Below are 13,281 nucleotides of genomic sequence, written 5' to 3'. Positions count from 1 at the left end.
TATAGCTTTTGGAAGTCCCTGGCACAAGAGAACAGGACATTCAACTAAATTCTGAGGTTAGTTCTGCTACTATTTGAATCATTTCATTATGATTTCATGAGCAACACCATTTTTTGACTGACTTCCTTTTAATCCTAAACCATTGTATTAGAAACACACAAGAAAATTATCCCCAACCAGAAAGACTGTGGAAGCCAGAAAGTCATCTCCAGCAGCAACGGGTTCCCAAGTCATTCTTTTGGCAAAGCTATTGGAGGCATCAGTCCAGCCAAATGATCCTGCTTCCCTGGGAACTGATGCCTGCAGAGAATTCAAGCTATTAGACAAGAGTGACTGTGTCAAAGCAGACCCCAACACTGATACCAATGGGGCAGAAGGTGAGTTGGGCAGTCCTACAAAGCTGGGAGCTTTGGAGTGCAAGGCCCTTCCTTTAAGGCCCTCTCAGCTTCTGTTTTCTGAATTAGCTGCTTCGAAGCCAGCCCTCGAAAGCACCGAGCAGGCCATCCCTCGCTCCAGAATGCCTTGCAGGGCTGAAATCAAGTCGTTTAGCTCGCAGCCTCTTTTGCGTGCTGTTTCCTGGGAATGCCTGGAGGCCGATGAGGAACTAAGCTCACCACCAAAATCACCCCCCAAGACTGCAGAGAGATTCGGGTTCAACAATGTGTTTGACTCCAGTCAACTGAAAGCATCTAACTGCAAGGACCTGCCTGCCCAACCGAAGATGCAGAAGCTTGCCAAGCTCCGAGAGGTAATATTGTTGCTTATTTAGAGGGCTTTCTGCAGAGAAAAGATTTACATGCTGGGCTCTGAGCATATCCCTTCAAAGGGCATCGAGGGGCTATCACATATGCTTTCTACTGTGATCCTGCAAGCATGACATAGACAACAAACAAAACTGGTAATGTCTTGCCTTAACCCAAGAGATTGTGAGCGCACATTGCATGTGCTTCTTATCACCTGCCCAGTTACACCGTGCCATCATTAATTGACGGGAAATAAACTGATACATAGCAGAGAGCGAAGTTTTCCATTGCTTCCTCGATCTGCTGTTGTTCACATGTGCGACTCGGAGCTGCCTTTGCAAGAGCTTTCAACCTACACCGATAAACATCTGTCATATATTAAAAATCTTATATCTCTGTGCACTTTCTGTCTGCAAAACTCATTTCTTGCTGCCACATTTCTGTCACAATTTGGTGTCACATTTTTTCCCCATTATCAATTTCAGCATCCACATTTATAATGGGAACTGTCTATGTAAACTCATCATGCTATAATTACACCCAGCCACCAGTGATGGCACTGCAGTGTTGTATAGTTTTTCACCTCTCAGCTTCCAAGTCTGTACGACAGATAATGTTCTGCGCTCCAACCAGCTCCACATTTCTGCTTAGCAAAATGCTGTAAGTTTTAGCTTTCTGACTGCAAATAATAAGATATATAAGTTATTAAAATAAGGAGAAAATGTATGACTTTAAAATGGTTGAACTGTATCAGTGTGATCACCCTTCTGTACCTTAGTCTTGACTCTGTCTGCAACCAGTTTGTAAAAAATATATTGCTAGAAAATTTTAGGACAGTGCATTTTTTAAAAACAGTGCGGTTCAGGGAAACTAACAGGTAAAATTTGGCTTCTCTCCTCCATTTATAACATCTTGTATCACATCTGAAACACTCCACCTGAAAAGGTAATGGAAACTGATTCCATAAATAATTTTAAAAGGGAGTCGGACAGGTACTTGAGGCTGAGAAACTTACAGGTTACGGACAAAAAGTGGGAATGTGGAACAAAACATGACTACTCTTTCAGCTGGCAGAGGCATGATGGGCCAAATGGCCTCATCTGGTGTTGTATGTTTCCATGATTCTATCCCTCAGAAACATCTCAAAGTATTTTCAATTCAACAAATTACTTTGAAACTATTTGATTATGCTAATGTGCATTAAATACAGCAATAATTTAACAAAAGTAAAGCCCCAACAAGCTCCACTGAGGGAATAGACCAGTTGGTCCATTTTTGATGGTGTTGATTCAGTGGGGAATGTTAGCCCAGGCATTGAGAGAATTCTTTATTGTTCAGGTAGTGCCATAGAATCTTTAATGAAACCTCTGATTACTGAATCTTCTGAAACATGGCCCTACTGAGAAGGCAGCTTCCCTCAGTCCTGCCCCTCCGACAGTGCAGCAATCCCTCAGTACTGCTTCTCTGATAATGCAGCGCTCGCTCAGTACTGCTGTTGCAACAGTGCAGCGCTCCCTCAGCACTGCCCCTCCAACAGTGTAGCACTCTTTCAGTACTGCTTCTCTGATAATGCAGCTTTCCCTCAGTATTGACAGCATCTGCGGAGAGGAATACAGTTAACGTTTCGAGTCCATATAACTCTTCAACAGAATTAACGAAAAATAGAAGAGAGGTGAAATATAAGCTGGTTTAAGGGGGGTGGTGGGACAGGTAGAGCTGGTTAGAGGACCAGTGATAGGTGGAGATTGCCAAAAGATGTCATAGACAAAAGGACAAAGAGCTGTTGACGGTGGTGATATTAGCTAAGAAATGTGCTAATAGGTGACATTAAGGGTAGAAAGCAGGACGAGCAAGGTACAGATAGCCCTAGTGGGGGTGGGGTGGGGGGAAGGAATCAAAATAGGCTGAAAGGTAGAGATAAAATAATGGATAGAAATACATTTAAAAATAATTGAAATAGGTGGGAAAAGAAAAATCTATATAAATTATTGGGGGAAAAAAAGGGGGATCGGAAAGGGGGTGGGGAAGGAGGAGAGAGTTCATGATCTAAAGTTGTTGAATCCAATATTCAGTCCAGAAGGCTGTAAAGTGCCTAGTCGGAAGATGAGGTGCTGTTCCTCCAGGTTGCGTTGAGCTTCACTGGAACATTGCAGCAAGCCAAGGACGGAAATGTGGGCATGAGAGCAGGGTGGAGTGTTGAAATGGCAAACGCCAGGGAGGCCTGGATCTCCGCCATTTCCGCCCACTCCAACATGATGCCACCACCAAACACATCTTCCCTTCACCCCCCATGGCGGCATTCCACAGGGATCATTCCCTCCGGGACACCCTGGTCCACTCCTCCATCACCACCTACACCTCAACCCCTCCCACGGCACCTTCCCATGCAACCGCAGAGGTGCAACACCTGCCCCTTTGCTTCCCCCCTCCTCACCGTCCAAGGGCCCAAACACTCCTTTCAAGTGAAGCAGCGCTTCACTTGCACTTCCCTCAATTTAGTCTGCATTCGCTGCTCCCAATGCGGTTTCCTCTACATTGGAGAGACCAAACGCAGACTGGGTGACCGCTTTGTGGAATACCTTCGGTCTGTCCACAAGCATGACCCAGACCTTCCTGTCGCTTGCCATTTCAACACTCCACCCTGCTCTCATGGCCATATGTCCATCCTTGGCTTGCTGCATTGTTCCAGTGAAGCTCAATGCAAACTGGAGGAACAGCACCTCCTCTTCCGACTAGGCACTTTACAGCCTTCCGGACTGAATATTGAATTCAACAACTTTAGACCATGAACTCTCTCCTCCATCCCCACCCCCTTTCCGATCCCCCTTTTTTCCAATAATTTATATAGATTTTTCTTTTCCCACCTATTTCCATTATTTTTAAATATATTTCCATGCATTATTTTATCTCTACCTTTTCGCCTATTTCGATCCCTTCCCCCCACCCCACCCCCACTAGGGCTATCTGTACCTTGCTCGTCCTGCTTTCTACCCTTAATGTCACCTATTAGCACATTTCTTAGCTAATGTCACCACCGTCAACAGCTCTTTGTCCTTTTGTCTATGACATCTTTTGGCAATCTCCACCTATCACTGACCCTCTATCCAGCTCTACTTGTCCCACCCCCCACCCCTAAACCAGCTTATATTTCACCTCTCTTCTATTTTTCCTTAGTTCTGTTTAAGAGTCATACAGACTCGAAACGTTAACTGTATTCCTCTCCGCAGATGCTGTCAGACCTGCTGAGTTTTTCCAGGTATTTTTGTTTTTGTTTTGGATTTCCAGCATCCGCAGTTTTTTGCTTTTCCCTCAGTACTGCTCTTCTGACAGTGCAGCGCTCTCTCAGTATTACCCCTCCAACAGTGCAGCGCTCACTCAATACTGACCCTTCAACAGTGCAGCACTCCTTCAGTACTGCTTCTCCAATAATGCTGCGCTCCTTCAGTACAGATTCTCTGACAATGTAGCACTCTCTCAGTTCTGCCCCCAACAGTGCAGCACTCCCTCAGTACTGCCTCTTCAACAGTGCAAGCTACCCCTCTGACAGTGCAGTGCTCCCTCAGTATTTCACTGGATCTGCCTGCTGTGTTTATTCAGATCAGAAGCCTCTCCGTTCTGAACAGGGAATGACAGGATCACTGCGCACACAATGTCAAAGTACGGACAGTTTTAATATAAAAAAGGTGCTGGAAACACTGAGCAAGTCAGGCAGCATCAATGGATTTAGAAACAGAATTAATATTTGATTATAACATTTTTTATGAACAGTCATTGCCTGAAATGTTGGACTGAATTTTGTGACTAGCCTGCTGATCCCAACATTGGGATAAGCTCTAGGTAGGCAAACCAGAACTAGCTATGGCAGGATGGCGACCAGGTTCTAGCGTCATGAGGTCCAATCGACATGGCTCATGAGTAGGGCTGCTGGACACCACTGCAGTGTGGGCGATGCCTGACCATCAACAGAAGTTGGCACCTTCAGTAGGAGGTAAGCGATTGCCGCTGCAGCAGAGCCTTCATGATGTGGCTGCAAAGCCTGGGGTTAGATCCCTTTTATGAATTATTGCCAGCAAATAAGCTTAAACCTTTAACCCTCAAAGTTCCCGCTGTGAAACCGCATCCAATTGCTTTTCGGGCTTTTAACATAGAGAGGAGCCTCTGTGTCCCAGGGAAAATCTCAAGTTGCCTGAAAAATCACAGATAAGTGGTTTATTACCTTGTGTAGCTTCTGTTAGACCTGCTAGTCTGCCTCCAGGAAAAGCCCACAGAGAGAGGGGAGGGGGGTGTACCCATTAGGGAGGGGACCTGATGCGCAGCTTTCCCAATTTCCTCACACCCCATGTTATACATTCACTGGTTGGTGTTTATTTTATATGTCTAATTTATCTCAGAGCAATGCAGAGATGAGATTAATTCCAAATCTACAACAATTTATTTACAGTACTTGTACATATCTCAGAACTCACAGGATTATCTACACATGGGGCCAAATTTTACAGAGTTAGGGAAACTCCGTGGAGATGTGAAATTGGCAGCTAGCATCCATTTCTGAGATTCCTGACCCCAATCCCCAGGTTTCCAATTTTCAGGAGTGCCTTTTAAGAGTGCGGGCTGATTCGGGTCACAGGCTCACACCTTGCACTCCCGAACTGACCGGCTCCATTGTGGGGATAGGCATGCCCTGTCCTCCGCAGTTTTCATGAAGTCGGGCTAGCTTTTCAAAGAGTCTTGGTTCAAGGTACCTCAGAGGTGTCATGAACCATAGTCTGCATCAGGTAATCTTTTGAAAGATAAGATCAAAAAGTCCTTCTCATGCCCCCCATGCCAAGATATGGCCCCCAACCACTCCCTAAGGCCCCTTATGACCCATGCCAAGGTATGCCCCCAACACACCCCCTATGGCCCCTCATGCCAAGCAATGGCATTCCATGCCCATTCATCCACCAAATATAGAACCAATGAATCCTATGGTGACAATAGGATGCGTAAAAAACTTTTAAAACACAGTCATTCATGATAACTTTCTGCTTTCTTAAAAAAAACTTTTTTTTAACGAAAGGCTAATTAAAGTGTTAATCATCCTGACCCTTAAAAGTATCTATAGCTGAAACTGCCAGCACTTAGAATCTCTTTTTCTTGTGTAAATAAACATTGTGCAATTGATAGAAGAGATCAGAGAGCCAGAGCTATCAATCAAGCAATGTTTTCCCAGTAGCTCAGGGGAAATATTTTCCCCCTGATGGGGGGCTGGGGGGGTGGTGGGGGGGTGGGGGTGTGGGTAGGGGGGTTTGTGCAGGGGTGGGCGGAGGTGGGCGCGAACCCGATCGGCGTCCCCAATCGGGGAAGCACCGCCATTTTACATGCACAGGCCAATTAAGGTCCGCCCATCGTGACGCGTGCCCGGAGGTGCTGTGCACTCCCTGTGCATGCTGGGGGGGATTCCGTGAGTGTAAAAATTTTTATTATATTTTAAAACACTTCATGAAACCTCAACCCGCCCGTGGATGAGGTTTCATGAAAAATGCGAAGGCCGCCTGGGCTCTTCGCCTGCCCGCCAACCTTAAGGTTGGACAGGCAGCTCATTTAATTGAGTTAATGAATATTTAAATGGTCTTAATAGGCCTTTGACAGTTCGGCGGGCACACAGCTGACTCAGCTGAGCGCCCACCGAACTGACAATCTAAATGACGCGCGGTGACCTCAGGACGCACGCCCATCGTCACCGTGCGTCATTTTACTCTTTGGCGAGCGGGCCCCGCCCCCGCTCGCCGACTGGAAAATTCTGCCCCAGGTTATTTCGGTAAATTAATGACTTTCTGGGCTCTCAGCCAAGCCTCAATATGCATTCTTGGCTGACAGCCAAGAAATCCTATATTTATGACCCCAAATTCTGGTCTCATCCACACTGAAAACATCTTTCCATTTGACTTCATCCATCCAGAAGGATCCTAACCTGTCAGTCACCCTCTTTTTATAGTATCTGATTGTTTCCGAATGAGTTCCAGAGTTTTCATCTCTTCCTGGGAGATGAACAAGTGTTGATCACTCTGCCTGTGAAGAACTACCTGATCCTATATGGCCCATGTCCATTTTTCATCCCTCTGAACAGCAGAAGCAGAGATAGATTAGTGGGGGTGGGGGAAGTGCTTGGGTCTTTGTCCTGTCGCTGCATGGGCAATGCATTGATGCTGCTCATCATTGTCACCAACAGCCAGTAGATCGTGATGATATGACAGTGAATGTATGCTCCCCCTTCACCTCGCACTCGCTGCTGCCCCATTCTCTCTCCCACCCATTCATTCTCCCTGCCCACCCAGCTCTCACCCTTCTCAGCCTTTTCGCGTCATCTCCCTATATTGTGTTCACCGTTGCCCATTGTACTCAGCACTTCAGTGTCAATTAGGTACCCAAGGCTCAGTAAGGCCTCATTTCTACGGTGAGGTCTGCTGCTCATAATATGGCTCCATGGGTGTGAAATCCAATGGCTGAATGATTCAGGAACTCCTATCCTGCCAGTGTTACGGAAATGTCCACAACGTCCATTGCAAATGGGCACTATAAGAAAATTCATGCAGTCCTGTGATGGTTTATTTTAAGGGTGGTCTTGTTTAAGGGTGGTCTGGAGCATGCAATAGGACCAGAAGATGCTGGAAATATTCAGCAGGTCCGGCAGCATCCGTGGAGAGAGAAGCAAAGTTAATGGGGAGGATTTTCCCCTCACCGTGCGGGCGTGGCGGGCAGGACCAGGCATGGCTGCGAAGCGGTCTACCGCCCGTGATCAGACCCCGACCGCGATTTCACGCCGGCCGGCCAATTAGCGGCCAGCCGGCATGAAACACACGCTGAGAGCATCAACGCTGTCGGGGGTGGGGGCAGGAGGGGTGCGAGCGCTGAAGTGTGTGCATGCGCGAGGGGTGGGTGCGCTCACTGAAAGCTCCCTGAAGGCACAGAGCAGCCTCAGGGAGCTGAAGGTCTTTAAAATGAAAAATGAAAATTTCACAAATAATATAAACATGTCCCCCCATGATGAGGGACAGGTTAAAAAAGAGTTTAAAAGTTTTTTTTAATTCATTGTTGGAAACCTCATTCTGCCAGTGGATGAGGTTTCGCAAAAATGCAAAGGCCAGCTGTAAGATTGGATGGGCAGTGAAAAATCCTACCAAAATATCACGCCTGCACACTGAGCTGAAAATCCTGGCTAATGTTTCAGGTCTTGATGAAAGGCTACAGACCTGAAATATTAACTATATTTCTCTCTCCACAAATCCTGCCTGACCTGCTCAGTGTTTTCAGCATCTTCTATTTTTAATTTAGATTTCCAGGATCTCCTGCTTTGCATGTCTTAAATGTGGGTGTCACTGGCTAGGCCAGCATTCATTGCCCATCCCTAATTGCCCTTGTTCAGAGACCATTTAAGAGTCAACCACATTGCTGTGGGTCTGGAGTCACATGTGGGCCAGCTAAGGATTTCCCTCCCTAAAGGGCATTAGTGAGCCAGAAGGGTTTATACGACAATCGGCAATGGTTTCATAGTCATCATCAGACTTTGAATTCCAGATTTTTCACTGGATTCAAATTCTACCATCTGCCATGGCGGGTCTCTGAAATACTAGTCAGGACAATACCACTATGCCACCACTTCCCCCAATTGACCTCAAAAGGCTGATGTGATGTTGACGCTGTCCTCCAATGCCCATCTCTGAGTGGAATGCCGCCTTAAAGGTAGCAGCAGCCCTTTACTAACTGCTGCCCCCAAAAAAATCCTATCACCACCATGACATCAGCAGTCCCCACGTTCTGCGCGCCACAAGAGTTTACTTGGCTCCCAGACACAGGTATTATTGCCCCTTGTGTATCTTGGTATTTTGTGTCTCTCTATTACAGCTGTCCCTTCTCTTATTCTCCTATTCTCTATAATTTCAGTGTTCAGTACCAAGGAAGTAGATGCTGTCCAGGTCATGGTGAAAGAGGAGGTAGTTCAGACACTTGAAGGGTTTAAAGTTGATGATAAGGAGGTATTGGATAGTCTGTCTGTACTTAAAGTTAATAAAGCATCGAGACCGGATGAGATGCATCCAAGGATACTGAAGGAAGTGACAGTGGAAATTGTGGAGGCACTGGCCATAATTTTCTAATCTTCCTTAGACTCAGGAGTGGTGCCAGATGACTAAAGCATTGCAAATGTTGCAGCCTTTTTGAAAAAAGGGTGTAAAGATGAGCCCATCGACTACAGACCAGTCAGTTTAATCTCGGTGGTGGGGAAGATTTTAGAAACGGTAATTCGGGACTAACAGATATTCACTTGGGCAAATACGGATTAATTAAGGAAAACCAGCTTGGATTTGTCAAGAGAAAATCATATTTAACTAATTTCCTTGAGTTTTTTTGATGAGGTGACAGAGAGGGTTGGTGAGGGTAATGCTGTTGATGTGGTGTACATGGACTCCAAAAGGCATTTGATTAAGTGTCACTCAACAGACTTGTGAGCAAAGTTAGAACTCCTGGGGCAGGAGTTTTAGGTCGGTGGGCGGGCGTGATCGGCGGGTCCAGGATTGGTTGTGGAACGGACCGTCGACTGTGATTGGCCTCCAACTGCGATTTCACGCTGGCTGGCTAATTAACGGCCAGCCAGCGTGAAGCACGTTCTGAGAAGCTCAGCGCTGCCGGGGTGGGGGGCGGGAGGAGGGCAGGTACTGACGTCAACGCGGGTGTGGGCGAGCACTGACAGAAAGCTCCCTGAAGGCAGAGAGCTGCCTCAGGGAGCTGAAGACCTGAAAAGCATTAACTAAAGTTTTTAAAATCAGGAAAAAAATGTCCAAGCATCACAATCAGTCACCTGAACATTAATAATATTAATGTTCTAGACCTCGGCGCAGTTTCAGAATTTGTGGGTGATACTAAACTTAAAAGTATTGTGAACCATGACGAGGATAGCGTAGAACTTCAAAAGGATATGGACAGGTTAGTGGAATAGGTGGACAAGTGACAGATGAAATTTAATGCAGAGAAGTTTGAGGTGATTCATTTTGATAGGAAGAACATGGAGAAACAATATTAAGTGAAGGGTACAATTCTAAAGAGTGTGCAGGAGCAGAAGGACCTGGGTGTGTATGTGCATAAATCATTGAAGATGACAGGAAAGGTTGGCAGAGTGATTAATAAAGCATACGACATCCTGGACTTTGTCAATAAGGGCATAGAGAACAAAAACAAGGAAGTTATGTTAAACCTGTATAAAACAATGGTTCGGCCTCAACTGGAGTATTGCTTCCAGTTCTGGGCACCACACTTTAGGAAAGATGTGAAGGTATTTAAGCGAGCGCAGAAAATATTCTCGAGAATGGTTCCAAGGATGAGGAACTTCGGTTACACAGAAAGATTGGAGAAGTTGGGACTGTTTTTGGAAAAGAGAAGGTTGAGAGGAGATTTTATAGAGATATTCAAAATCACGAGGGGTCTGGACAGAGTAGATAGGGAGAAAATGTCCCCATTGCTGGGAGGTTCGAGAACCAGAGGGCACAGTTTTAAAATAATTGGCAAAAGGAGCAATGGCAACATAAGGAAAAACGTTTTCATGCAGCGAGTGGTGAAGATCCAGAATGCACTGCCTGAGAGTGTGGTGGAGGCAGGATCAATTGAGGGTTTCAAAGGGGAATTGGATCGTTTTCTGAAAAGGAAAACATTGCAGGGCTGCAGGGAAAAGGCAAAGAAGTGGCACTAGGTGAATTGCTCCTTCAGAAGGCCAGCACAGATACAATGGGCCAAATGGCCTCCTTCTGTGCTGTAACCATTCTATGATTCTAAGATTCTATGGTTTCTGTCTCTCTTGCATGTGCCTGTGTTCCTTTATCTGTTTTTGTTGTGTGTGAAAATGTGTTGGAATAATTATCCTCTCTGCGCTTTCACGTTGTCTCTCCCCGTCTTTTTCTCCTTTCTTGTCTCTATCAGCACCTCCGTCCCTTCTCTCTCTCCTCCCCTTGCTGTTCCCCATCCTCATGCTCTGTTCCTTCTCCAATTTTCCCTTTTACCTCTCACTCACCTTTCCCTGTTCTACCTTTGTTTACTCTCCTAGTTCCACTTCTCTTTCTCCCATATGATAATCACAACTGTGCAACACCTTGCAACTTTTTGCTATGCTTAAGAAGCTATTTAAACGCAAGCCGTTGTTGTGGTTAGTTTAGATTGTGATGTCTCGGAGACAGCACCTTCTCTGCTGGAGGCTCAGGAAATAAGAGGGCAATTGCCAAGAAGTGTTTTTTCCCTGTATTTTTGCCACATTTTTTTGGCTGTTCCAAGAGACAGCTTTATTGGGAGGTAGGACAGCAGCATTTGAGGTTATACTGTCTACTGGGCAGGGTGAACCTGCTTTCTCAATCCCCTGTTGGAAGGTTTTTGTGCAGAGGATTTTGCCTTTAGTTACAATGTTTGCAGTGTCAGTACTAATGATTAACAAATTATCTTTGGTAAATGTGCTACGCCTCTTTGATGTATAAATTTCATTTAGTACATGTTGAGGAACAATGTGTGACAAACCGCCTGATTTAAAAGCTAAAGTAGAAATGTAATCTGACATCATGCCTGCCGCACCTCACAGCTTCCTGTCCAGTTTATAATCTGTGAACCTAGGACAGTCAATCGCTACAAGTGATGCCTTGTGGCTAAAGCACAAAAATCAAAGAGGCAATTAATACATTTGTGTGATTTATACACTGGTCTTTATGGTAATTGTAAGATGTTTTACAATATTTGTGGGATTTCTTTATATCAAAAGATGCAGCATTTTAGTGCAGTCCCACAATAGCCATTTTGCTTGGCTGGGAATCTCTTTCTGTATGTTGAAATGCAGCCTCAATAATTCCAGGAGTAAAGCAATCTCCAGTGCGAGACAGGTAAAAGATTTCTCTTTATTTAACCAGGAAAATAAAATGATGAGGAACCAAAACCTGGCAGCATTGAGATTACCGGATCTCAGTGAAACAATCGAGCAAGATAGAGGTAAGAGGCAGCAGCTGAACCAGGCACAGATTTGTGTGTGTGTGTGTGTGTAGTGCGGGTTGCATGTGTGAGTGTGTGTGTAGTTGGGAGTTTGTGTGTGTGCTGAGGTTGCATGTGTGGGGAGGGAGGCCAGGAGTGTTTGTATGTATGTGTATGCTGGGGGGTTCTATGTGTGTGTCAAGGTTGTGTATGTGTGTTTTTGTGAGAGTTAAGATTTGGGAATGGTTGGGATGTTTGTGGGTGTGGTGAGGGTTTGTGTGTATGTGTGTGTGTGTTGGGGGGGCTGCAGTTTGGGGCGTTTGTTGTGTGTGTTAAACGGTTGAGCAGTGTATTGGTAAGTAACCGATGTATGCTTTGAATTGCACAAGTGTTGCTCTCAGACTAATGGAAAACATTGATTGCCCTGTGGGGGTGGAATCACCTGTTATATAAGAGATGTGAGCTGTGTTGAATTAAATATTTTTAATTTCTTTGCCCAGTGAAAATCTAATTAATTTTGTTGACGTTGTCTCTGCGCTCAATAGCTCTGAGATTAACCCCTGGGGAACCAGAGGGTGAACAGCATCACAGTTTTGATGGAGTTCTGGCCCTTTTCATTGCAAACCATTAAACACCTCCATATTCATGTTCCTATGCTGCATGCACATTGAGTAAGTTCAGAACCTTTTACTTTTGCCATTTAGAAAGGTCTAACAGTTTATGGAAACTTGTTACTGCAATATGTTTTTAAGGTCCATCTCCTACTCCCTGCCCAGCAGCCGATGGGAGTAAAGGCAATTCCGACATCACACCAAATATCCCAGACTCACTGCTGCGGAAGCTGAAGGTTCACAGGTCATTGCCTGGAGGGTAAGAAGTTACAGCTTCTGAGTGACAGACTCTGCTCTCAAATCTTTACCCGTTTCTCTCTCTATTTCTATCTCTCTGTCTCTCTCTTTCTAGCCCTCTATCTCTTTATCTGCCTCTCTCTCTTGGTCCCTGCCACTCTTTATCTCTGTCTCTCCTTCTCTTTCTCTATCTCCCTTCTCTGTATCTCACTCTGTCTCTGCTGCACTCTGTCACTCTCTTACTGCCTCTTCCTCTGTATCTCTTTCTCAACTCTTACCCTTCCACCTTTATCTCTCTTTCTATATTTCTCTCATTTCTTTTCCTCTGTCTCTCTCTTGGTCCCTCTTTCCTGTCCCTTTCTGAATCTCTCTCTCTCTCTCTCCTCCAACATACTCTTTCTCCCCCACTTTTCTTTGGCTCTGTCTTGCTTTCTCTCTTTCTGTCTCTTTCCCTCGTTTCCTTTCCGTCTCTCTTTGTCCAGTTGCCTGTTTCTCTTTGTCTCTTTCCCTCCTTCTTTCTGTCTTTCTCTCCCTTCAGTTATCTGTCTGTCTGTCTCTCCCATTTTCTCTTCTCTTTCTCCCTCTTCCCCAACTTATTGTTCTCTCTCTCTCTCATACAGTCAATTTCTCTGCTTCCCATAACCTTGTGTTTGAAGAGTACGGATGTAAAGAGGTCACTGTCCTAGGCCTGTTACTGATGAAATTCATGACCCATT

At 45.4% G+C, this 13,281-nt stretch overlaps 1 protein-coding gene across 1 annotated transcript in view; it reads left to right on the top strand.

The window, feature by feature from the left end:
- Positions 1 to 13,281, top strand: part of LOC144684929 (inositol 1,4,5-triphosphate receptor associated 1-like) — a 152,706-nt gene that overhangs the window by 88,696 nt on the left and 50,729 nt on the right. Inside the window, exons 11-14 of the mRNA XM_078549344.1 lie at positions 6 to 56; positions 152 to 748; positions 11,660 to 11,738; positions 12,470 to 12,587. Of these exons, the coding sequence (XP_078405470.1) occupies positions 6 to 56; positions 152 to 748; positions 11,660 to 11,738; positions 12,470 to 12,587 (845 nt within the window). The remainder of the gene's footprint in view (positions 1 to 5; positions 57 to 151; positions 749 to 11,659; positions 11,739 to 12,469; positions 12,588 to 13,281) is intronic.

The sequence above is a fragment of the Cetorhinus maximus genome, chromosome 9 (assembly GCF_964194155.1).
Source record: "Cetorhinus maximus chromosome 9, sCetMax3.hap1.1, whole genome shotgun sequence".
NCBI lineage: Eukaryota > Metazoa > Chordata > Chondrichthyes > Lamniformes > Cetorhinidae > Cetorhinus > Cetorhinus maximus.
Note: the sequence above shows the minus strand (reverse complement) of the source record. Positions and strands in the feature narration are given on the sequence as shown.